This window comes from Lacerta agilis, chromosome 16 (genome assembly GCF_009819535.1).
Source record: "Lacerta agilis isolate rLacAgi1 chromosome 16, rLacAgi1.pri, whole genome shotgun sequence".
NCBI classification, from domain to species: Eukaryota; Metazoa; Chordata; class Lepidosauria; order Squamata; family Lacertidae; genus Lacerta; species Lacerta agilis.
This window is the reverse complement of record NC_046327.1, coordinates 35604629-35629713: the sequence shown is the minus strand read 5'-3', so window position 1 is coordinate 35629713 and position 25085 is coordinate 35604629. Positions and strand designations below refer to the sequence as shown.

At 48.7% G+C, this 25085-nt stretch overlaps 3 protein-coding genes across 6 annotated transcripts in view; 1 reads left to right on the top strand and 2 right to left on the bottom strand.

Annotated features, from left to right (window-relative positions):
* Nucleotides 1-1988: 1988 nt before the first annotated feature.
* PCSK1N (proprotein convertase subtilisin/kexin type 1 inhibitor) lies at nt 1989-10420 on the top strand. The gene is made up of 3 exons (XM_033173991.1): nt 1989-2150; nt 6114-6709; nt 9557-10420. The coding sequence occupies exons 1-3, from the start codon at nt 2100-2102 to the stop codon at nt 9816-9818; spliced, it is 909 nt and encodes a 302-aa protein (XP_033029882.1). The 5' UTR covers nt 1989-2099; the 3' UTR covers nt 9819-10420.
* Nucleotides 10421-11271: 851 nt separating this feature from the next.
* On the bottom strand, nt 11272-17959 carry LOC117061268 (LHFPL tetraspan subfamily member 5 protein-like). 2 transcript variants are annotated; one of them, XM_033173993.1, is made up of 3 exons: nt 17031-17959; nt 13815-14057; nt 11272-11380 (listed from the first exon to the last, which is right to left on the bottom strand). In XM_033173993.1, exons 1-3 carry the CDS (start codon nt 17461-17463, stop codon nt 11352-11354), a joined length of 705 nt encoding a protein of 234 aa, XP_033029884.1. In that variant the 5' UTR covers nt 17464-17959; the 3' UTR covers nt 11272-11351. The 2 variants fall into 2 exon arrangements, with proteins under 2 accessions (XP_033029884.1, XP_033029883.1); XM_033173992.1 differs by lacking the exon at nt 11272-11380 and having other exon boundaries at nt 13484-14057.
* A 4287-nt stretch (nt 17960-22246) lies between these two features.
* HDAC6 (histone deacetylase 6) overlaps nt 22247-25085 on the bottom strand; it is a 35932-nt gene continuing 33093 nt past the window's right edge. For 2 of the 3 annotated variants that reach the window (XM_033173988.1, XM_033173990.1), the window contains 2 exons: nt 24640-24768; nt 22247-22364 (listed from right to left, as the gene is read on the bottom strand). In XM_033173988.1, the coding sequence (XP_033029879.1) occupies nt 22296-22364; nt 24640-24768 (198 nt within the window). In that variant the 3' untranslated portion in view covers nt 22247-22295. Of the gene's footprint in view, nt 22397-24639; nt 24769-25085 lie in introns of all 3 variants that reach the window. The other variant, XM_033173989.1, reaches the window with a different exon arrangement.

The following is a 25085-nucleotide window of genomic DNA, read 5'->3' as shown; positions in this document are numbered from 1 at the left end:
CGCTCTTCCCGTGGCTTTAAGGGACCCGTGGCGCAGGCACGGAGCTCCCTATCGCCTAACGGAGGACGGAGCCGTCGGACTCCCGTCCGCCATTGACTCGGCACCTAACCGGAAGTCCCATCTCTCTCTATGTCTGTCTGTCTCTCTCTCTGGGTGGGTGGATCTAAGTTCTCCAAATGTCAAGACAAGATGAACCCACCATTAAGGAGAGAGAGAGAGAGAGAGAGAGAGAGAGAGAGAGAGAGATCTGGTTCCATTATGTGCAGATTATACACAGGAGGAAAATGTACCATTGACCTGAAGGGGTTGAGGGTGGATGCAGGAAAGGGAGAGAAGGATGGATACATTGAGACTAGAAAATATAGGCTATGGAGAGCAGAGCAGGGATGCTGCTTTTAAGGTGTGTGTCCCCGCTCCCCAGTGCGGAGAGCAGTGTTGCTTAGAGGGAGTTGCCCAATACATTTCCTTGACAAAGAAAGACAAGGGAGCAGACCTTCTAAACGCTGCTTCAGTAATGCAGTTAGGTCACTTTAGATAATACCCACCCCATCCTCTTTAGGTATATTGCTTTTTAAAAAAATCACAGAATCATAGAGTTAGAAGGGACCCCAAAGCCCATGGGTCATCTAGTCCAACCCCCGCAATGCAACGTTGTGGTATGGAAAGTTACAGGATTTCAGCAGGAAGAACATACGGGGCACGCACTGATTAGAAACGAAGAAGAATATCCATCCCAAAGCTGCAAATAGCATTGGAAGTGGAATTGTGAGTAACCACAAGAAGCACAAATCACCACGAATGCACAAATAGACTTTTAGAGTTGGCTAGTATCTTAAAGGTGATGCCAGAGGCCAGAGCCACTGTGTAGGGGACAACATACTGGACGTGAGAAGCTGCCTGGCCACATAACTCACTGGATGTTCCTTGGATTGGACGGTTGGTAACTCTCAGCATAATCTACATCGCAGGGTTGCTGTGAAGATGAAATGGGATATGTCCCTATCCCACCCTTGGTGGGTGCCATGGGTGCTAAAACATTTTTTAAAAGGGAAGGAAAAGGAGATGGGCTAAATGAGGCCCTGGAAGGAATAAGAGAGCATGAAAGGGGAATATAATGAGGGTTGGAAGGTTGGAAGCAGGAGGTGAAAGTAGGAGAGACGCCTGGAAGCTTCCCCCTTCATTTAAGTTCTCTCTAAGTGGCAAGGTGAATGCACTCTACACATGCTCAGAAACATTTGGTCAGCGTTGCTCTATCTATGCCAGAGAACCTGTGATCTTTGGATGAAATTAATAAATTTACTTTAAATTTAATTTAATGAATTTAATAAATAACTAATATAAAATTAAATAATATTGCACCCCCTTTCATGGCAAGCAGGCCAAAAGTGAGTTCTGTCTGAAATTAAACTCCACAGAGTGTGGGGTGGAGCTGGGGAAAGGGAGAGAGAGATTAACAGTATGATTCCCTTCAGGAAAAGGGTTTGTTCTTTAAAAATAATAATTTTTTAAAAAAAAAAAAAAATTTAAAATTAAAACCACACCTTGCTACAGTCACAGAGGCTGTGCCTGTGCTGATCGCTTGGCGCCAAAAGGGATGCACTTTGCACGCGCTCCGGGGCACCGCCTTCCTCGTGGAGCCCCCTGTCCTTGGCTGGTGAAATCGGACTCGGCGGCAGAGGCGTGGCCGTGATTCTTCTCCCCCCGCACCTGGCTAAGGGTGGCAACTTGAATAAAATATTGGGGGGGGGGCAGGAAAGCCTTGCCCGCCCGCATAATCAATCATAAGACCATTTGAATGAGACAATGCCCATTAACTTTGGGGTGGGGCTCAAATACAGCATGCTCAAATATTTGGGGGCTCGCGAAGGAACCTCGCCCTCCCCCCCCCTGTTGGCTCCTATGCCCCCCGCTGTCCTTGAGACCCGGGTGCGGAGCGATGGGCAGAGGCGGGGCCGCGACGGCGAGGCGGAGCTCCGGCTCTTGTCTGGCGCCGCCGCCGCCTCCTCTGGCGCAGTCCAGGCTCGGCTCCGTCGCTCGCTTGCTGTCGCCGCCGCCGCCGTCTGGGCAGCCTCGGCCTCCCGTCCAACCCAGAGGGAGAGATGGGCCCAGCGCTGCTGCTCGCGCTGCTTTCGGGCCTCGGAGCCGCCAAGGTAGGCGACTCGAACCCAGAACCGGCGCCTGAGCATCAGCCCGGCGGGCGGGCAGGATGACCGGGGAGACGCGAGCCACTTGCGGGATGGGCTAGCATCCGCGGAGGGGGCGAGGGATCGGATATTGCGAGTTACGGGTGCCGGGTTATTTGGGGACTCCACACCCAGAGGACACGTAGACGAGCCCCTGGCCCTGCGGCTTGGCTTCCTTGCTGGAGCGATCCAGAACCATTGGCTCTGCCAGCACCTTTCTGTGGCGCACCTGCTTTTCTGCCTCTGCGCAGCCAGCCGCGCTCTGGAGTGCGCGCATATGATTTCTGTAGAATGAAGCCGGGGCTGACTGAATAGTCGTCGTTGGCAGCCCAGGGGGGAGAAAGGAGACGGGGGGGGGGGCACCCAAAAGCCCAATTAATGGGGCACTGTGGGGATGGCAGGGGGGTGAGGAGCGTTCTTCGTCTAAATTTTGGTGATCTAGAACAAGGATGCTCTCTAAACTGTGCAGGACATCTGGCAATCTGTGTGCGTTTGTGTGTTGGGAAGCGAAAAACAGCGAGTCATTTGTGCATCTTTTTCACCCGCCGATCCAAAAAAAAGGCGCTCGTGTGTGTTTTTGTGCGTATGCTTGTGACTCATGCCTGTTCACTCTGTGAGCAACTGGAGGGTTTTGTGGGTGGAAAGGTAAGGGATTATGCGTTACGAATTCAGCTGCTCCATCGTTTCAAAGAATTACGCACAGCCGAATACGAGGGTGCATGTGTGCAAAGGGCCAAGCAAGTGCTGGGGGCGTTGCTGTGTACGAAGTGTGGGTCCGTGGGACTAAGGATGAGCTAAGGGTGTGGGGCTTTTGCGGGGTGTTTCTGTGTGTGTGTGATATCTGGGTGGGCAGATGGGCCACAAGGAAGTCCACCGTGATGATGATACCTGTTATCCATCTGTACAAGACCGAGTGTGTGCGTGTGTATTTGTGTGTAAAAGGAGGTGCAAAGTGAGGGGTACTGAAATACATGCCATGTACTATTTGTTTTAAAAAATAATTCAGGGCATGTATTTTGGGGCATTTTATTGAACAAAATTCATATACTGATGGATTGTAAATAGAGCCTCTAAACGAGTTACAGAACAATAAAACCTGCATTAAAATCAAAACATTTTTTTAAATGCCAACAAAAGACAAGAGTTAAAAGCAGGAATAAAACATATATCAAAGAATACTTAAAATCTGCAATAAACTGGAAACATATTAAGACACAATTTTCATCGGTGGGCTTTTATGTCAGTGGCCTGCCTGCTGTGCGTTGCCACCCATCTCAGCTGCAGGAGTCTTGACTCCTTATTAAGGGGCAGGGGTTGTTTGAACAAAGCCAGAAGCAGATTGGACGTTGCGGGGCTTTTGCACATATGTAGAATGCGTGTTTAAGGTGGGAGGGGCTGAAGGGAGCCCCCCTTAGCTCAGGAGAGCCTCACAACCACCAAAGTGATTTCTCAGTGTACCCAAAACAACCAGGCTTCGCAGCATCCGTCCTCCTGGCGGTTGTGACTAACTCTGCAGGAAGACTGCGGAGGACATTCCACTGTGACACATCCTCAAGGGCTTCTGTGCACATCCTTGCAGAGATGCCCAGCCTGAGTCTGGCCCATCTGCCTCCTCTACTGTCAGATCTCCCTTGCCCCCATTTCCAGAGGGTCTTTCAGCTCCTGAATCTCGATTACGGCTCAAGTCAATTTCTCCATTTGGGTAGGCGTTAGTCAGAGGAAGTTTGGTTATTGGTCATCAGATGTGAGATGGGAGCATGGTGCAAATCGATATCTTATTAATAATGATGATATTAATCATTATTAATAATTAGTAATGTCCTGTAATTTGGCTGCTGTTAGTTACATAGATATGGCTTATATATGGAGGACATGTGGTGATTTGCAATAATCAATCTGCAATTGGGAAAAGAGTGTGGCTGGTATAGATCATATTTGTGTGTATTAGGCTGGTAGGTCAGAACTTGGAAACAGGTTTCTATCTATGTGTGTGGTACACACACACACACACACAAACACACAAAATAAATAAATCAGCCTTTGTTGTTCTGTCTTCATCAAAGCCTTTTTACAAATGTGAAGAAAAATAGAAAAATTGATGTGATTCTAACCAATAATACTATCTGGAGATGCAGAAATATAAACTCCTACATTTACAAAGGGAGAAACAAAATGCCATACTATGGCAGTCTGGGGGCAAAATAGTTTATTGTGACATGAGCTTTTTGGTCCCTACAACTGGTCCTGCGAAAATCTACTGCAAATGATACACTAAACCAGTTGCCTCACCAGAAAACCAATCTCATTTGCTGTCCTTTGGCTGTTGCAGACTTATTGCAGTTGCCACAAATCTGACCAAAATCCAGAGTGAAACCAAGGAGAAAAATCTGGAAAGAGTCTAATAGAACAGGCTCGGGGATAGTCTAGTTTTCTGGCTTTTTTTTTTTTTTGAGTCTCTTAAGTTTTTTAAATGTCCTTCTAGACGTCACAGCAGGAAATGTGCAGGCAGTTTTCGGCTCAATTACTCACTCAAAATTAAATCTGCCTCTGCTTTGTAGTATTCACCTCCAAGCCTCCCCTAGCCATGAAGCTCACTGAGTAATGCTTGATAATTCAGCATAGTTGCGCCCAAATACCAGGGCTAATCCAAGAGGTTTTGCTGCTGGAGGCAGAACGTCAAATGGCACCTTCACCTCCAAAAGTCAAGGTGCTTCGTGAGCAAGACTGACCGAGTTACAATCGTAGAATTGTGGAGTTGAAAGGGACCTTGAGGGTCATCTAGTCCAACCCCCAGCAAAGCAGGAATCTCAGCTAAAGCATCCCTGGCAGATGGCCATCCAACCTCTCATTGAAAACCTTCTGCCGCATCCAAGGGAGACCATTCCACCATTGAGCAGCATTTATTCTTGGAAAGTTCTTACTAATGTTTACTTGGAATCTCCTTTCTTGTAACTTGGTTTGGGTCCTACCCTCCAGTCAGAGCAGGAGACAACAAGCTGATTATTGTGGCACCTGAGGCATAAAATCCCACAAATTCGTTTCCCTGGGAGTAAAAAAAAATACAATGACAATAAATTAGTTAACTAACCATTTGCTGTTCTTTTGGGACACTCAGAATTATCTTCCTGTGGCAGTTACCTCAACACCGTGTCCTGCCAGGACCTTGTTGATTTCATTTAGAAGGCTAAGCTAAAACCAATAAGGTCACATCCATGTGATTTATTTTAAGCACGTTGCTTCCCCCAAAGGACCCTGGGAACAGTAGTTTGTTGAGGGTACTGGGAATGGTAGCTCCACGTGGGATAAACTAGTTTCCAGAATTGCTTGGGAGAAACCAGGACTGTCAAAACCATTGTAAACTTGCTTTAAATGTATGGTTTGGATCAGGGGTAGGCAACCTAAGGCCCGGGGGCTGGATGCGGCCCAATCGCCTTCTAAATCTGGTTCGCGGATGGTCCGGGAATCAGCATGTTTTTGCGTGAGTAGAATGTGTCCTTTTATTTAAAATGCATCTCTGGGTCATTTGTGGGGCATAGGAATTGGTTCATTTTTCCCCTTCAAAATATAGTCCGGTCCACCACATGGTCTGAGGTTCGGTGGACCGGCCCACAACTGAAAAAGGTTGCTGACCCCTGGTGTGGATGTTACCTAAGATGTAAAAGTGCTTTGTTTTCGGTTGAATTTTGCCCTTTACCATTTTTGTTCTCACTTTAATTCTTAAGTGACTTTAAACATATCAAATGGCTTGCCCTTTTTCGTCCTTCGCTGTTCCATATTGACGTATAATGGCCAATACCACAAAATGCCCAGCGACTGGCTTGCTGTGGGGCAGAGGTGGTATCGTGTTCCCCTCCCTGCGGTTGCTGCCAGCCTGACTTCTGACCTTTCCTTAAAATTCAGTTTGCAATCTTTCCCCCCTGTTTCTTACAGCCTCTCCCCACCACAGGGGGCTCCCGCGGAGGGCTGAACCACAACTTATCTGGGGGAGCCCGAAGGGTTCGCCGGGAGCTGCAGGGAGTGCCCTACGAGGCGGTGGAGACTGCATTGGCCAATGAGGTGTATTACCCCGAACTCGTCCGGCTGGCAGCGCTGGAGAGAGCCATGTCGTCCCCTGGTGGTCAGCTGCAGGAAGAGCATCTGGCCCAAGCCTTAGAGAGAGCCATGGCATCCTCCGGTAACCAACTGCAAGATGACCGCTTGGCCCAGGCGCTAGAGAGAGCAGTGGCACCGCCCGGGAACCAGTTCCAACCGGACGAACGCCTGGCCCTCGCTCTGCAGCGCCTCCTTCAGGACGGGCATCGCCGGGACCAGGAGTCTGCCTATCTGGCCAACTTGCTCAGGCTTTGGGAAGAAGCAAAGGGTGCCCCATTGTACCCAGAGTATGATGAGACCGGCTTAGCAGGCAACTCCTTTCCACCTCAAACACAGCGAAATCGCCACTGGGTCCCAGAAGGAGGATTTGAACCCCAAGAGGAGCTGGGAGGGGAGGAAGAACCCACTGGGGAGATGGACCCTGAGATGCTGAGGTAGCTGGGATGGGATCCCTAGGGAGGGAGCGCAGGAGTCTTCTTTGAGCCCCAGAACCTGTTTGGAATGTCATTCTCAGCTGTGTAACACAGGAAGCAATAAAGAAGGGAGTGCCTATGAGCATGTGCAGAATGCCCACACATCGGCCTCCCTCGCTGAATAAACTCAGGCTGCCTTCATACACCTCTCTTTTTATATATAATTAAAATAACAAGATCGTACATTCAAGGAAACAGTTAATGGAACAGGAAGTGGTACATAACAAATTTAAGTGGCAGTTTATATTTTCACCAGAATCAAGCAGTAAAGCGTTTTCCTGGGCTGGTTTCAGGTTTCAGGTGTGGGGCTATGTATGCGTGATTATCTCCACTTTTTAAAAAAAGCAACACAAAAAACGCATGCATATAGAAAAGAAGAATGTCGTGGAGAAAAGCTCACCAAGCCTTCTCCCTGGCAAGCTCTTCGTCCAAATGCAGGGAGTTTGCTTTGCAAGAGGAACTCATTCAGCAATGCAAACCCTCACCTGAAATGGTGTAATCCAGTAATGACTTTCCATCTCTTGTATGATGAAACTGGCTTTTCGGAGTAGAAAAATAGTTATCAAATAATTCAAGAAGATTCAAACAATGCTTGGGAAATGTGTGGTTTTAAATAACACAGCCTGCCCTTTCCTCACGCACATGGAAACAAGGGGCAAGATTGCGAGGCTGAAGAACATGGCATGGGCTCCAGCACTTTCACCTTTTTTAAAGAAAACTACAGCCTGGGAAATATTCAGTGTAGGAAATCTGGGCCCTAGAACCGCCTTCTTCAGCCTGAGGTCCTCCTGAGGTCCTGGACTACAAAGTCCCCTCATTCCTGACTGCTCGCTATGCTAGCTGGCACAGATGAGAATTGTAGTTCAAAGCATCTGAAGGATGCTGCTGGGCTCAACGGCCCCTCCCCCACCAGGATATTCCAGGTAGGACCCCAGATTTGCACCTGCCGTCTTATTTGCAGGTGGAATTCTGCTATTTTAATTAGTGCATTGTGCAGTCACTAATTTCTCAGTAAGGAGGGAACCTGCTTCGCTTTAGGTAGATTTTGGCATGTAATAATTTTAGAAAAGGTAAAGGTAAAGGGACCCCTGACCATTAGGTCCAGTCGTGTCCGACTCTGGGGTTGCGGCGCTCATCTCGCTTTACTGGCCGAGGGAGCCGGCGTACAGCTTCCGGGTCATGTGGCCAGCATGACTAAGCCACTTCTGGCGAACCAGAGCAGCGCACGGAAATGCCGTTTACGTTCCCGCCGGAGCAGTACCTATTTATCTACTTGCACTTTGACGTGCTTTCAAACTTACATTTAGCAAAATGTAATAAAACCATGATATACAGCATTATAGGCTGTCTGGGTTCCATCTAATGCTGTCCTTCCATTTGTGAAAGGCTAGTTGATGTAGCAGTGGCACCTTCCGTGAGTGGAAAAGAGAGGGAGGAAGGGGGGGGGTTGAGGAATTTCTCCTTTTTCCTACAGCTCCTGCACTGCCTTCCATGCTATTCCAGAGGAATTGGAGCATGTGTGTGTGTGTGTGTGCAGAGGTCTGGAGAAGGATGGCAGGAGGAGCAGTAGAAATGGTCTACTCTCCATGCCCACTGGATCAAGGAGCCCTTTATAATGGAAGGACAGGGCTGAGTCTAAGTGCTTGCATTTCTCTGTTTGCTACTTTAAGGGAACCCTTTCCCACATAGACATGGCTGGTGAGGAAAGCTTGTCTATCAGCTGTGTAGAACCGCAGTGAGCCACAAAGTACAGTGCTACCTTGGGTTACAGACGCTTCAGGTTACAGACTCCGCTAACCCAGAAATAGTACCTCGGGTTAAGAACTTTGCTTCAGGATGAGAACAGAAATCGCAGGGCGGCAGGCCCCATTAGCTAAAGTGGTACCTCAGGTTAAGAACAGTTTCAGGTTAAGAACAGACCTCCAGAACGCATTAAGTTCTTAACCCGAGGTACCACTGTATTGTGGGGGACACACAATGGGAGATGGTCACTGCGGGGGCAAGCTGTTTCCCCTGCAAGTCTGGACACCAGTATTGATATTGTCAGTAAGAAATCTCAGATAAGCTTTCAACTTATCTAAGAAGCCATTATCCTAGGGTATGGAGAAGGGGAAGACTAATCCAAGGAAGAGAAAAATGCAGGTGTTAACTCTTGGAAATCTAGAAGCGCAGACCCAAACTAACCAATCCATGCCTGGGAGCTTCAGTGGCATCCTTGGGTTCTGTCAACGAAAGTTGGGTTTAGTGGCAAGTATGGGAGGGTATATATAGGGACGCGGGTGGCGTTGTGGTCTAAACCACAGAGCCTAGGGCTTGCCGATCAGAAGGTTGGCCGTTCAAATCTCTGTGATGGGGTGAGCTCCCATTGCTCGGTCCCTGCTCCTGCCAACCTAGCATTTCGAAAGCACACCAGTGCAAGTAGATAAATAGGTACCGCTCCGGCGGGAAGGTAAACGGCGTTTCTGTGTGCTGCTCTGGTTTGCCAGAAGCAGCTTAGTCATGCTGGCCACATGAACCGGAAGCTGTATGCCGGCTCCCTCGGCCTATAAAGCGAGATGAGCGCCGCAACCCCAGAGTTGTTCGCGACTGGACCTAATGGTCAGTGGTCCCTTTACCTTTACGGGAGGGTATAGTTGTATGCCATCAGGAATTGCAACTTCAGTCTCCAGCCTTTTTTGGGAGAGGGGAGATGGCAGGAAACTTTATGAGTCAAGGCCTATCCTTGGCTCCTGCAAAGGATTGTGGGGAAACGCGGAGAGGGCTCCTTCGTTCAACTCACCTCTTTCTTTTTCTTTCTTTTCTTTGCAGATACCTGGTTGGCCGGATCCTGGCAGGAGCGGGCAACCTGACCCCCCAGCGTTTCCCAGCAACCCCCCGGCGCCTACGGCGCGCCATCTTTGATGGAGGGGACCTACCTGAGCCCCCCAATCTTCTGCGGGTCAAACGACTAGGTGGGGAGGCTGTGGGGGAGCCCCAGCTGCAACGAGTCAAGCGGACAGAAGGGGAAGGGGCCGGCGGGAGGAGGGGGGTTTCTGGAGGGGTGCAGAGGCTTCGGTATCTGCCTGAATAGGAGGGATTGGCATAAAAAAGATTGGGGCAGCCACCTCGCCCCTGCCCCCCACCTCTCTGGCAGTCTCTGAATGTCAGTGGACTGTGACACCTAGTGTTTGTTCCTGCCTCTTTTCTGCCTTGTGACCCCAAATTACTGAGGAGGAAGGGGGGAGCCTTGCCTTGGGCTCCCCAAATCCCAGTTCTGTTATTGTATGGGGAGGGGCTCTTTCCCCCGCTAAACTTCTGGGCGTCCTGATAGAAAGCTGCAGTTTGATGGTGATCCTCCCTCCCATGTCAAATGCAGAGCTGGGGGCCATCTTGGCTAAAAGAAAAAGAAAAAGAAAAAGCTCAAATACCCCCCCCCCATCCTGATTTTCCTTCTGCCTTAATAGCCCCATTACTTCAACCCTGTCTCTCATCCCTTGCTCCTCCCTTGGCCCACCAGAGTTCCCTCCTGCTTGTGTATGTCCGGTTTGTAAGATGCCTTGTGCTCACCCACATTCATGTTACACAAAAGACATATGCGCCCCCTGCTGATTTGTCACCCTGTTTGATCCTGCTTGTGGCCAGAGTTTTTGGTGTTGATGAATTAATAAAGAGCCCGCCAGGTATTTTAATGTAGCGCTGACTTCATTGGTGTCATCTTCTCAAACCTTTTTCAAATACCCTACCGGTGTTCACTCTGTTGAACTACGGAGCTCAACTGAGGTTCAAGTCTCAATGCCCTTGGGAACTTTTTACAGGGCAGACTTGAGGCAACTCAAAACTTTCGTCCAGTCTCAAGTTTCTCATCTGTTAAAACAGGAAAAAATATTCACCGCTTTGGAGGGTTCCAGTGAGAATGAATAAGATAAATGATTTTCAAAGCTATAGAAATAACTAACAACCAAGGATGTCCGGAGGCACACTGTCCTGTGTTTGTCACAATCAGTGCTGTTTGTTCTCCTGCAGTTTGGCTCCCACTGAAACCTCCGTTGTTCATTTCGCTGTCCGCTATTGGCCAAAACTGAAAAAAATAAATTACGCAACTGACAGAATAATTGCATAATTAATTTCAGTGGAATGAAGAAAATCAAAAACTATGCAGAAAATAAAATGATTGTTTACATAATGATCAGAAACTTTAAAAAGTGGATTTCAACATAGTGCTAAGTGTGGAGTGCGTGTGTGCATGGGGGGTGGGGTGGAGCGTAACAAAATCTACGTAGGTTTCCCCCCCCCCCAACCCTCCAGAGAAGATTTAGCGGGTGGGATGGAAGTCCTATTGCACCAATAAAACTTGTTCAACACAAGCAGCGACTTAGTTGACTCTCACCCACTGATAGAAAAGATATATTTGCTCACATGACTTGGACAAAACATGCAACCTGCAGCAATTTCTGCTTCCGTTTCAGTTTCCACTAGAATTCTCCAACATCCCTACTAATAACACATCACAATGCAGCATTTTTTAAAATGAAAAATATCTTTATTGCAGCAGCTAGGCACAGCAAGAAAATGGTTCTGTTGTGGTGAGCGACCGGCTCTGAAGGATGTCCGTTGGGAGGTGAGATCAGTCCGGAGTCAGCGCTGAAGTCACACCTGTGTGCATACAGGGAATGGGGTGTGGATGGGAAGACAAAGACCTGGAAAGATACTGATCTTCTCGTGTCCCTGCCTAAGCAAGACATTTGCTCTCTGAAGGAGAGCCCCAATTCCCCCACCCCACCAAGGCCAACACATTTTATTCCTGCATTTCAGGGGGTTGGACTAGATGACCCTTAGGGTCCCTCTTCCAAGTCTACAATTCTTGGATGCACTGGTCAGAGAACTGTTCATGCCCTCATCTGTCCTGCGCTCCTTGTGCTACTGCCTGGAGCAAGTTGCTTTGTCCTACAACGAATGAATGCAGTGCTGAACCTGTCTGTCTTGCAACCTGCATTGGATCAGATGACTTTTGGGGTCCCTTCCGGCTCTACAATTCTACAATCCCATAACCTTCCCTCTGAACTCAGGCAGGCATCATCATAAGTGATATTGTGGCACATGCCCTGTGAGCATATTTGGGTACAGAGGCCTTGGCTAGTGTCACATTCCAGCGTACCAAATTTCAGCTGCCTCTATAGTGTACTAGCAGTTCGAAAGCACGTCAAAGTGCAAGTAGATAAATAGGTACCGCTCCGGCGGGAAGGTAAACGGCGTTTCCGTGCGCTGCTCTGGTTCACCAGAAGCGGCTTAGTCATGCTGGCCATAAGACCCAGAAGCTGTACACCGGCTCCCTCGGCCTATAGAGCGAGATGAGCGTCGCAACCCCAGAGTCGTCCGTGACTGGACCTAACGCTCAGGGGTCCCTTTACCTTTACCTTTAGTATGGTCATTATTTTTTCCTTGGTCTTTTAGGTTTTAAAATAAATATAAAACAGTGTCACCACCATTATTTTAAAGGCATTTTTAAGGACAAACTTCACACACCCAAGCTGCTTCCCCCCCAAAAAATAATAATTAAGTGCTTCTCCCATGCTGTGGGTCAGGGTTACAAATACTGAGGGAGGAGGTGTGAGCAGTTGCCCAGCAAGGCATGAATGACTCTCTCATTTCCTCCCTATATACGTTTTCATGTTCTATGTAACTCTCAGGCTGACCTTCACTTCAGACAGTCAGGCTGCATACAAACCACACATTTAAAGCACATGACTTCCCCCCAAGAATCCTGGGATCTATAGTTTCTTTAAAGTATGCTGGGAAGTGTAGCTCTGTGAGGGCAAACTATAGCTCCCAGGAGTCCTTGGGGGCAAGCTGTCTGTTTTAAATGTATTTGTGTGTATGCAGCCACAGTTAGATGATTTATTTTTCTGTTGTGGGGAGGTAGCTTACAGATTTTCTGCTTCAGGAACCAAACTGAGCGGAGCCTTCCCAGGTGAATATCCTGTGGCTTTAGTGCCAGGCCTGAGATCCTGAGACATACCTCATGTGGGGCTTGGCAGGGTCAGAGAAAATACACAGCCAGGCATCAAGTTACAACCAAGATGGGGGCATTGACTGCAAGCGGACCTCTGCACACAGGCCTCTAGCATGAGCAGTGGTGTAGCATGGGTTGCCAGTGCCCGGGGCAAAGCAAGTATCCTCAGCACCATCCACTGATAGGTTGGAACAAAGGGGCAATAGCTCTGTGACCTACCCAAGTGGCAGATGCAGCACCCTGTGAGTGTTTAGCCGGGTGGAAAGCAAGACAGGGGATTGGTATCTTTCTAAAGCCTTGCAACCGGCCATCACCCAAATCCGCTCCTCAGTCTGCCCATGTGAACACAGAGATTTTCTGTGTGGGAAGGGCACACTATTGTCTATTTATTATTACTTTTTAAAAAATTGTGTCCCTGAGAATTTTGAACCCAGGGCAACCGTCCCCTCCCCCGTGGCCCCACCCATGCTATGCCACTGAGAGTGAGTTCTGTATACTCTATACTTTCCCTTATAACCAGTTGAAATTGCACAAAAAAGCAATGTAGGCAAATCTGCAATTCACAGAGTGGCTGGGGTATAAATAATAAGATATTACTATTATCGCAGAATCCCAATTTTGGTGGTGGTGACAGTAGTAAGGCAAAGGAGCGCAGCCTTTAATTTCTTTACACAGGGACCAAGATAGTGCTTCGAAAAACACTGGAACGGGGTATGAGGAGAAAATGGTGCCTCCTCCCTCACTTTGGTGGCAGCAGAAAAGCCAGAGTCCTTAATCCCAGCTTGTGGCAGAAAGGGAGAGACTTCTGAACACATATGCATTAGCAGAAGCATCGTCACCAGTCTTATTTGTCTGGTTTGGAGGAAAGCGAGGGGCTTCAGAGGTTCCTGGAAGACTGGGCTTCTTTGCTGCAGCCTCCAGCCCCCTCCACTCCCCCCCCATTTCAGATGCATCCTTGTGTCTCATTGGCCGTTGCTAGGCAGCAGCTGACAATCCTGCCAGCCTTGCATCAGAGCATCTGTGTTGGCTCCCATCCTTGCCCAGAATAACGGGGACGGGGGCTATTCTGCTGCTTACCTCTTCCCCCCGAGGGTGGCACATAGCCTGCTGGTAGCAGAGCATCCTGCCGGTTCCCCAAGACGAAAGCGAGGGTAGCCAGCACCAGGGCATCGGCTATGCCCAGCAGGGCAAGGGTAAAGGCCCAGTGTATTGTGCAGGCGCCCAGAGTGTAGCTCCTGGCCCGAGGCCCACAAAGAGCCCTGACTTCAGGGGCACCCCAGCCATCTGGGAAAACCAGGCAGCCAAGAGCCTGACAAGTTGCTGTGAGACAGAGAGAGACAGAGTTAATAAAACTTATCAATTTGAGACTAGACGATATCGAACTGCAGCATAATCATATGTTGGGGGGGGGGAGTATGTTCCCATTGGCATTTGGGTATTACATCTACGCAGTATCTCCCATCTTACTTCTCATCCCTTACCACTGCAAAACATCGTTTTTGTGTTTATTAAGGCAAGGTGTAATGCCTTTCCTTCCGGGGTCATGTCACATAGATTCTCTAGGGGTCGTGTATCAGATTTATGCTCGTGTGATGAGTTGTCGAGGGAATACCTCCTGCATATTGTTTTTATCTGCCCTTTATACAGTGATGTCAGGAGAAATTTGTTGAGCCCACTGGTCCAAAAATTCTCTAGACTTCCAGTTGAGATCCAGCTTACCCTTTTACTCCAGGATTCTAACCCAACAGTAACCTTGCAAGTGGCAAGGTATCTGACTTCGGTTCTGAACCCTAAGAGGCGAAATGGCCTATTACAGGAGTCCTAGTGGTTCTTTTCCACCCCTTTTGGGCCTATAACTCCTGATAGTATCATAGGTTGAATTTATATTTATTTCTCCTGATTGTAAATATTTTATATTATTATTTTTATTTTAATGTAATTATTTTAGCTGTTTTTGCATGGATTGTAAGGCAGGTATGATTTGCATGTCTATTTATGTATGAGCTTATAGCTGCAATAAAGTTTTATTATTATTATAAAGCTGATGTCCTTACACACACACCCCATAGGATGATAATCTACTATTGATTCCCGCCCCCGCCCCCCATTCTTGATGCTTAACCCATAGCCTTGGGACCTACTTTCCCCATGCTAGCTCCAGAGGGATGAAAAGATTGGGCATTTGCCAGGACCCTGAAGACCAGCAGAGGTCCATTGCCCCCACCCACAGTACTATAATTCACACTTTGCTCAGAATGTTCTAGGAGATCAGGCGCCGTCTAAGAGAATTCTCTGTTTGCACATCACACCTCGTCTAGGTTTGGGGGAGCTCAAAGAGGGGCACTATGTCCGAAGGCCCTCAGCATCCTGGAACCAGCACTGTTCCCTCCCTCTACTCCAATCCTGGTGGCGCAAGACAGGACCCCATTCCTTTGCCTCAAACATTTTGGTACTTAAGGGGGAAATCTGAATGGTGCCGCCCTCCTGCTAATTTATAAGGGGCACAATCCACCAGGAAGTTGTTTTGCAGAAGCCTTATTGAAATGCATAGGAGCTGCACAAGAGCACTCCAAGGGAACTCTGGCCCTCGGTCGGGGCTCTGTGTATACTGCAGTTGAGCAGGAACACAGAAAAAGCACGGAATGTGGTAATGGGTACAAAATTCAGCTTTCCAAGAAGGGTAGCTTTTACTCTTCACAGCAGGTTTCTGGCCCTTAGGGCAGCAAAAGATATGCTAGAAAGAGTGCAGGTGGCATCTGCAGAAATCTCAAAAGATGGATGGTTAATCTGGAGTCCTGCATAACTCCTTGCCCCGCCCCAGTGGCTAGCAAAACCAGAAGAAGACATTGTTCAGAAATAGTGACAATTGCAGACTGAATTCTGCAAAAGAAGAAAATTATGCAAATTTGCTCAACTTGCATAGTTCATAGGAAAATCTCTGCTGAGTCAGAACAAAGGCTTGCCTACCCCACGGTGGCCAACAGGATGCCTCTTGGAAGCCCAAAGCAGAGCATGAGGGCAATAGCTCTCTCCAGCTGTGGCTCCACTGTTGTCCCTCAATGGACAGGTATTCAAAATACCAATGACTGGTATTCGGAAAGGTATTAATGGTACCTCTGATAATGGAGGAAGCATATAGTCATCAGATTCATGACTAGTAGCCGTCCTCCCTGTCCATTGGCCTTGCTGCCTAAGAGTTGAGAAGCCAATGGCATCTAGAGGGTCGCACATTCTAAAACAGATACATTTTGGTGGTCATGGTATTACACCCTTTTAAAGGGCAGGCTTTTTATCTGTCTCACTTCCACTTCCATATTGGCCTGACAAAACATGAGAGTAGCTCTGTCTTACTTGTGATCCTCTTCATCTGATATTTGGAGCTGTTGTGTCTCTGATAGTGGAAGTAATACTACATGCTCACCATGTTTAGCAGCCCCTGAGAGTCTTCTCCTCCATAAATTTGTCCAGCCTACTTCAAGTCAGTGGCCATCGCAAAGCCTTGGGGGAGTGAATCCCACAGTTTAACTGTGTGTTGCGTAAAGAAGGGCTTTCTCTTATCTGTCCCCATTCTGCTTAAGCCGATGACTCAGAGTTCTGGACTTATAAGATGCAGAAAATACCAGAACCCAGGATTCCACCAATAAGACTGAACATAGGGGGAGATTCTGGGGAGATAAAAGGAAGGAGCCCACAGCTCAAGGACCTTGTTGGTCAGGCCAGGCAACCCACAGTCAAGGGTAGCAGTCAAGGTTTATTCTCACTGCAGTTGAGTATTGGGGGATCCCACTTAGGTGGGGAGACACCTGCTGCCAGGGAATCCTACTTATTGAGAATCAAGCCTACCTGTGGGTGCATAGCCTCATATTGGATTGGGTCTGTTGGTCACACCAGCACGTGACTCACACTGTTGTTTGCCTTCTAAATATGTTACCAAGCAATCACATGACTGGTTTCTGCAGGATATGACCCCGGGCAACCAGAGTTGTGTGTGTGTGTGTGTGTGTGTGTGTGTGTGTGTGTGTAAGAGCTGTTTGGCAGTAGAAGAGATTCCCACAAGAGGCGGTGGAATCTCCTCCCTTGGATGTTTTTAAGCAGAGGTTGGGTGGCCATCTGTCATGGATTCCTGCATTTCAGGGGGTTGGACCAGATGACCCCTGGGTCCCTTATTCTATGAATTCATTGCCCTCCCACCCATTCCTTTCTAAAAGAAGGTAGCCCAGGCCTGCCTGCTCTCATCGCACCCAGCCAGGAAACCTGCCATTTGCTCCCACTGAGAGGCACATTCTCTCTCACCTGCTGAAAGCTGCTGCCAGGCACACACCTTGTAGACAGTCCCAGGGCTGCAGACCCAGAAGAGGCCCAAGGAAGCCACACTGCCCATCACCAGGACCAGGGCCATCAGGACAAAGACCGCGGCTGCCTTGAAGGATGGGATCGGGGTGAGGGTGACCAGTGACCCCTCGCACTCGAGAGTGCCATCTCGCTCCTTGCAGACTTGGTAGAGGCCAAAGGAGCCCACGGCGCTGATGCTGGGGTCAAAAAGGACCCCAGAGGGGGGCAGCTGGTAGGTGAGCGGCGCTGTCTGCACCCACGCCGGCTGGATCAGGACCACGACCTCCAGGACCCCGAAGCAGAGGGTGCAGCCAGCCCAGAGAGCGCCCACCGCCCTTGCATTGCGCACGAAATCCGTCTGGTACAGAGCAGCTGCTTCTCGGGCTGCCAGCATGGCTCAGCCCTCTTTCAAGGGGCCTGCCCGTCCTCTCTTGCACCCGGGACAACCTCCACGAGGGAGAAGCTTTCCAGAGAAGGATAAAGTTTGGGTGTGTGTGTCGCCGTGTCCCTTTTGCTCCACAATCCGGCGTGTACCCACTCCCTCCGGCTGCGGATGTCCTGCTTTCGTTTTCAGCTCCTGGCTCTTCTCCTCCTCTGGGCAAATTTCTGCATCCCTCGTCTCCAGCAGCTTAAGCTTTCCCTGTCGCTGGTTCCAGGCTCCCTCTGGGGCGAGGGAGGGCTGCTCGGCTCGCTTCCTCTGCAGTCTCTCTGCATTCCTTTGCTGGGGCTGCTACCTTCCTTCCTTCCTTCCCCGAGATTGGCTACCTTCCTTTGCGGGGCGCCGAGGGAGGGAGATGCTGCTCCCCGGCTCTTCCCATCCTCATTCCACAAACCCGGATTTATTTCCTCCAGCGACGGAGGCAAAAGCAGCTGAGCTGCCACTTGGCCCGGCGCCCAGGTCGAGTTGGCCGCTTCGTCCTCGCCTCTCTCTCTCTCTCGGTCGCTCAGCAAGGAGCTGCCGGGAAGATGCTCCTCTGCGCTCCCTCCACCTGCCCAGGGCGAGCTCCCACACGGCGAGGATGGAGGCACGCTTTCATTTCCTGGGCTTGGAAAAACAAGGAGCAGTGGTTTGGGGCTGGGGAGGAAGAGGGCCCAGAATAGCTGTTCCTCTCCTCCAAAATGCACATCGGCTACAAAATGCAGGAATGCAGACAGACATATATTATGGTCCTCTGCAGACAAGGGATTGGCGTTTCCAGCAGGGGGCAGGCAGCACAGTAGGTTTTTAAATATTAGTAATGACTTACATACGGCATATATATCCACATGGTCATAGATCTTGGGTACCAGAGTCTGTTAGTGAATGGTAAATATAATAATAAAGGGTAGTATTTAAATAACCTTTGGGATATTAAAGGGAAAATACAGACTGCTGCAAGCACTTCTCCTGAACTTGGCCAAACATCCAGTTACAGGTGGGTAGCCGTGTTGGTCTGCCATAGTCGAAACAAAATAGAAAATTATTTCCAGTAGCACCTTAGAGACCAACTGAGTTTGTTCTTGGTATGAGCTTTCGTGTGCATGCAGAAAATCTGAAGAAGTGTGCATGCACACAAAAGCTCATACCAAGAACAAACTCAGTTGGTCTCTAAGGTGCTACTGGAAAGAATTTTCTATTTTGTTTGCCAAACATGCAAACTATGAAACAATGGACATCAAAGGAGGATCTTTGGGTCTCTGCAAAACAGGGGTGCCAAGGTTGGCGGGTGGGGAGGCAGGCGTGATGTCACACAGGAAAAATGTGCCCATTTAAAATTAGACTTGGAATAGCAAACAGAAAGAGGAGGAGTTGCTTGTTCCCAGCGGGTTTCTGGGAACAAGAAAGGAAGTAGACAGACCTCCATGCGGGGGCCAAAGGGCAGAGCCATCTTGGCAGGTTGCAACAGAGGCAGAGAGATGGCTGCAATGCTGGGGGAACAAGCCCCTCTCAAGATGCAAATGCTTTAAAACTGTGCACTCCCTCCGTTGAAAGCTTCTGGTGTAAATGTGTGTAGAATAAATAGTATTTCTTAATGGCACGGCAGTCGCCACCGCACCTTGATTCCCAGTGGAAATGCACCCCAGGGTAAGCGCCTGGGACTCCAGGGAATCTCCTACTGCTTGGCGGAGATTGGGAGTTGTGCGCAACTTTCGCAACAATATGTTATAAAGAACAACCGTACAATGTTCTAGTTCACGGAAGTTACAAACCTGTGCCTGGGCTTCGGACTGCTAGGGCTCACATGCTGGGAGGCTCCTCCATACAAAGAATTTAAGCCATTACTGACCCCCAATTACAGACGAGCATTCAGCTATGTCAGTTGCGGTGATGCAGTTCAGACACAAGGCGAGCATCACAGCGAAAGCTAGACTTAAATACTGAGCTCTGAGTTCTCTGTGAAGACCTTGTCGCTGCTGTGCATTCAAGTAGGTGGTGCTGGCAGTGGTGTAGGAAGGGCGGGGTGTAGGGGGCGCTCTGCCCTACAACTGGGATGCGGGTGGCGCTGTGGGTTAAACCACAGAGCCTAGGGCTTGCCGATCAGAAGGTCGGCAGTTCGAATCCCCGCGACAGGGTGAGCTCCCGTTTCTTGGTTCTTGCTCCTGCCAACTTAGCAGCTCAAAAGCACGTCAAAGTGCAAGTAGATAAATAGGTACCGCTCCGGCGGGAAGGTAAACGGCATTTCTGTGCGCTGCTCTGGTTCGCCAGAAGCGGCTTAGTCATGCTGGCCACATGACCCCGAAGCTGTACCCCGGCTCCCTCGGCCAGTAACACGAGATGAGCGCCACAACCCCACAGTCAGACACGACTGGACCTAATGGTCAGGGGTCCCTTTACCTTTACCTATGTGCGAAACCAAGTATCTATTGTAAACTGCCGTGGCTTACTCAAAGACTGCATCCAGTGAACTGGCATTTGCCAGACAGGGATAAGGAGGTGAAGGAAACTTGCCTGAATCTCTGGAACAGACTGGGATAAGTACAAATTTAGAAGCAGAATGATAAACCCACACATCTGGCAAAACACCCCCCAGCCTCAGCCCCAGCTGCATCCTGCACACAGTTCTGACAGATGGCCAAGGGGGGATGTGTCAGAAACGGAAGAGAATGAGTTTCTATTACACACAGAGGTTCTGGCAGGTCGTCAGGTGTGCAAAGCCTCCCCAAGGGTATACATGTATATGCAGTCACGAGGAAGCAGAGAGGGCACTGGCAGGCAGTGGGCGGAGCACAGGCCCCAGTGGCAGCCCACAAGGAGGGCATAGTCATGGGATCACAGTTTAAATGGCTTAACATTGGACCAAGAGATCTGTCCCCGCTCCCCAGATCTAAAACACAGCCACTCCATTCACAGAAACACTTTATTTGAATAATTAGAAAGATTATAAAATCGAGCAGAGAAACAATGGCAAAGGAAGTAATCATATGCAAGGGATTTTTTTAGGCTATAATGTAACTAACTTCCCACTTCTAAAGGTTCAGTGAAACCCCCCCCCCTCCTTTATATCATGGTATGAGTTCAGCCCCTTTAGCAAGGAATAGGGGAGAACTGTGACCCTCTAGGTGTTGAACTCCCCAGTCCCAGCCAGCATGGCCAATGTGGTCAGGGATGATGGGAGCTGAAGCCCAATAACATCCGGAGGATGACAGGTTCCCCATCTCTGTCCTATAGCCACGCCTCCCCTGCCCCCCAGCTTACCAGGGCCGGCCCTGATAAAACTGACACCCCACCACCACCCTCCCCATAAGCCCTTTACAACCCACCTTTTCCCAAACATATTTTTTTAGGGACAGTGATGTGTTGCCTTGGCCCTGGCCCCATTCAGTTTTTTTAATTAGTTCAATTGGGGGTTGCCTGGAATCCAGTAAGGAAGGTGGACCTCTGAACCACTTTGAGCCAGATGGGGTAGCCAAAACCTTTTCCATTTGCCCCCCCCCCCCGCCACTCATTGCCCAGGATACAGCTCTCGGTTGCCCTTTGGAAGGACTGGCCATGCTGCTTGCTTAAGACGACAGCCCAGCAAACATTTCCTACAAACACAGTAACCAAGGCCCAATCCTCACATTCTCCTTTTGCAGCAGAACTGCAGGATGCCCAAATACTGCAGGAAACAGTGTGCGAATAATGTAGCTCTGGCACGCTGAAAGCAGTTTTAAATGGCCCCATTTCACACCCACCTTCACAGATGAGCTGCAACACACACACACGCACACACACAATTTTGAGTCCACATACAGTGATGGGGCAGGAATGGGAAGAATGTGAGAATCTGGCCTTAGAAGAATGATAAGATACCCTTCACGGCATCAGACGAGAGCCTTTTAGATCCCATGCTCCTGTCTCTATAATCTAGAGAGAAAGACCCCTTAGGCCACCCTCTCAAGCATCTTGCATGTTCTCTGCTAACATGCAGCACCAAATGCTGTAGAACATTGGAACAAGCAAACCAAAGACTCCCATCAAATATATATAGGTGTATATAATTGCGGGATGTCACCCAGTTTAGAGGAACTTGGACCTCCAGCCGTTTATATTTCAAGCCTTCTGGAGATGAACCTCTCGTAGCCACAGGATTCCACCTGCCCAAAACATGCTTTTGTCTCAACTAGTTGAAGAAACATTCTTGATTAATGGGGGGGGGCAAAGGGGAGAGGAGATAAGAGGAATACATCCCTCTAGAGTGGCTGGGGAAACCTAGCCAGATGGGTGGTATATAAATAATAAATTTTCATCATAATCATCATTATCACCCCTCCTTTCTCAGTTCAGCATGGTCTCCCTCCAACCTAGCATAAAGCAACTTTAGTATGGAGGAGAGAGGGTGATTGGGGAAAAAAATATGTGGCAATTTGAGACAGGATGGAATAGGTGTGTTGTGCAATCAGACTCTGGAAATGTGAGCAGAGATAAGTGCCTGCCCCCACCCCAACCCTTCCAAGAAAAACATGCGCTTCTTTAGCATCAGGGAAAGCAAGTCACCTCTGCCCGGAAGTGAAGAAATCCCCAGTTGATTTGAAATGGACCCAATCGTGGAATACCCCAGAAAGGAACATTCTGATGTTTTGCTTGTGGAAGCAATGAGGTCGCTGGTGTTTGATTCGTGGCTGCTGGTGGTATTGCATTGATGACTGCGGACTATTATTTGGCACATCAAGAGCCCTTGAAGCATCAGGTTCAATTCAGTGAGGTCAAACGATGGTAGATTGTGCTGCATTCTGTATTAGCTGCTCCTTACAAAGGGAGTTGCTTTAGGAAGGTACTGCCACGTCCACGCCAAACTTCAGCAGGTGAGCCTGTCTCTTGGCTTCAAAGAGAATCTGGGAGAGGGGAGAAGCCCAAAGGAACAATACTACTACTACCAATGATAATAAACACACAAAATAGTGTAAAAATCAGACCACAATTCAAGAAAGCATCAGGCACAAAGAGCATTGCTGGTGGTGAGGGTTCCTCTGCAGTGGATTCTACCACTGCACCCGGGTGGGCAGCCACCTCCCACTAGTGGAAGGAAGTGCAAATCCCCCAAAAAGGGGAATGTGGAGCCAGGGCCCTGGAAGATTTCTGTTGTGTGAGCACTAAGTTGTTTAACTCATATAATGTCTTGGTTGAAGTCAACCCAGAAAATAGTCCCATTAGGAACAATAGAAATCACTCCCTAGTCTAGGGGTAGCCATAGAGAGTGCCTTCCAGATGATGGGAGTTGTGATCCAAAACATCAGGAAGGTAGCACAGGGGCTGCTCCTGCCGTAGTCAAGGAAAGAGGAGCCTGTGCTCTTTCAGATGTTGCTGAAATCCAACTCTCATCATCCCTGTCCTGGTATTCAAGAGGGGCACTGCTGCTGAACACGGAGGCTCTGTTTAACTATTCTGGCTGATCAGTGGCATTTCTAGCAGCACAGCCGGAGAGAGAAGAAGAAGAAGAGGAGTTTGGATTTGATATCCCGCTTTATCACTACCCTAAGGAGTCTCAAAGCGGCTAACATTCTCCTTTCCCTTCCTCCCCCACAACAAACACTCTGTGAGGTGAGTGGGGCTGAGAGACTTCAAAGAAGTGTGACTAGCCCAATGTCACCCAGTAGCTGCATGTGGAGGAGCGGGGATGCGAACCCGGTTCACCAGATTACAAGTCCACCGCAGGTGCAGTGGGAGGGGCCTGGCACTTGGAGCACCTCCCACTTTTTGGACGCATCAGCTGCCACTATTCCAAAGCAAGAGCCTAGGATTATTCAGGAGACGGGGCTGGAAAAGAGAAGTCACGTGCTTTCAAAATACTACTTCCCACCATGCTGTTTTCCTGAAGAAGTATGGCTCCTGTTTTGTTTCTCTTTCTCATGAAGGGAAAATAATTCCTTTGAAGGAGTGTAGCTTCTTACTGGGTGGAACTTTGCACTCTCCCTCCTACAGGAATGTTGGAAATTTCCAATGGGCATGAGAACAGAAACGGCCAGTGTTCGCTTATTCATCCCATGTCCGGAAAGAAAATCAATCCAGTGAAAATGATTGGCATTCACTGTAGCTGTTTTCAGTCTGCAAATGATGACATTTTTACCCCATTTGCACTGGTTTCCTTTGCATTAAAATGAATGGCCTCTGTGTTGAAATCAGTGGTGTGGGTTAATGTCATGATAAAGTAATTAACTACATCATTAATTACATAAAATTCCACCATAGCAGACAGCGAGGCAAAAAACCTTCAGTGCTGCCAGCAGAAACACATTCTATGCAGTTCACAGAATCCTCTCTGCAAAGGGCGAATTTGCTATGCTCTCAGCAAAATGGAATGGAATAGCCCCAGATGGGAGAGAAATCCCTCTGGAGTCTCTGTTAATGGAAGAAGTTGGCCCCATCAGAGAACAATCTCCTGTCAATAATAATGGAACATTCCACTCACACTCTTCTTTAATGCTGCTGTCAATCAAACTCTTTTCTTAAAAAAAAGCTAGAATGAAACAAAGCCCTTATTTGCTGTTCCCAGTGCTTATTTTCTGGGGGTACGCAGGAGTACGCATACATTTTATGAAACTTTGTACTTTTGTCCATTTACTGTATTTATTTTTCCCGATTTGAACTATAAAATGGTGATTTTCTTGAGTCAAAATGAGAGTACCCCTAAACATTTTTTAAAGGGAAAAAAGCACTGGCTGTTCCTGTTCAAAAGCTGCCACGTGGGTGGCAGGGCTGTGGGTGGAGGAATCATTTTGCCTTTGTATCTCAATGGGGGAAAGCATAATGCAAGCAGTGAATTCAGTACCCAAGTAACCTAGTTCAGTGGCAAACTAGATTATGTCACTCGAAGTGCACTGGGGCTGGATCCCCTTAAAAGCAACAGCCATCAGATTATCTTGGGGCTCCCTTAGAGGGGTGCAAGCTCTTCACACCACCTCCCAAGCCTCAAGTAATGATTTGCAACCCCAGCTGATGTTTCACCAAGCAATGCAGCTCAGATGGTTGTGTATCATTTGTGTTGAATGACAGGACTGACAGGGGTGGGTGTCCGTTCCCCAAGCAAATGTGCATCTCATCACACTGGTTTGGTATTTCCAAGCTGAAGGGCAAACCCCTGGGAAAGGACCAAAGCATGACACAACTCACCGGGTGGTGGACATAGGCTTGGCATCCATAGCACCAGACAGAGAGGTCTGCAAAGCTAAGAACCAGCGGATGCCCAGATTCTGAGTTGTGAGCTACCATGTGTTGCTTAATGTAGCGGCCACAGCAAACCTGAATGGGGTGGAAGAAGGTAGGCTTAGATAATGATGGAAACGGCTCCAAAAGACAAGACTAACCTTGGGAATGGACCAAACAGACCCATTTGAAAATGAATATATAGTTGTACCTCTGGTTACAATTGCTTCAGGTTGCGTTCGTCACGGGATACGAACGCGCCGAACCCGGAAGTACCGGAATGGGTTAATTCTGGGTTCAGCAATTCGCGCATGCGCAGAAGCGCTAAATCACACTTCACGCATGCGCAGAAGCACCAAATAGTGTCGCGCACATGCGCAGATTCGGCGCTTCATGTTATGTGTTGCTCATGT

Excerpts from the sequence above, each read along its gene's own strand:
- LOC117061268 (XM_033173992.1), bottom strand. The coding sequence starts at position 17,463 with ATGCTGGCAGCCCGAGAAGCAGCTGCTCTGTACCAGACGGATTTCGTG. Across the intron at positions 14,058-17,030 it reads CTGGCAGCAGCTTTCAGCAG|CAACTTGTCAGGCTCTTGGC; the intron begins GTGAGAGAGAAT and ends TCTGTCTCACAG.
- PCSK1N (XM_033173991.1), top strand. The coding sequence starts at position 2,100 with ATGGGCCCAGCGCTGCTGCTCGCGCTGCTTTCGGGCCTCGGAGCCGCC. Across the intron at positions 2,151-6,113 it reads CGGGCCTCGGAGCCGCCAAG|CCTCTCCCCACCACAGGGGG; the intron begins GTAGGCGACTCG and ends TGTTTCTTACAG. Across the intron at positions 6,710-9,556 it reads ATGGACCCTGAGATGCTGAG|ATACCTGGTTGGCCGGATCC; the intron begins GTAGCTGGGATG and ends TTTTCTTTGCAG.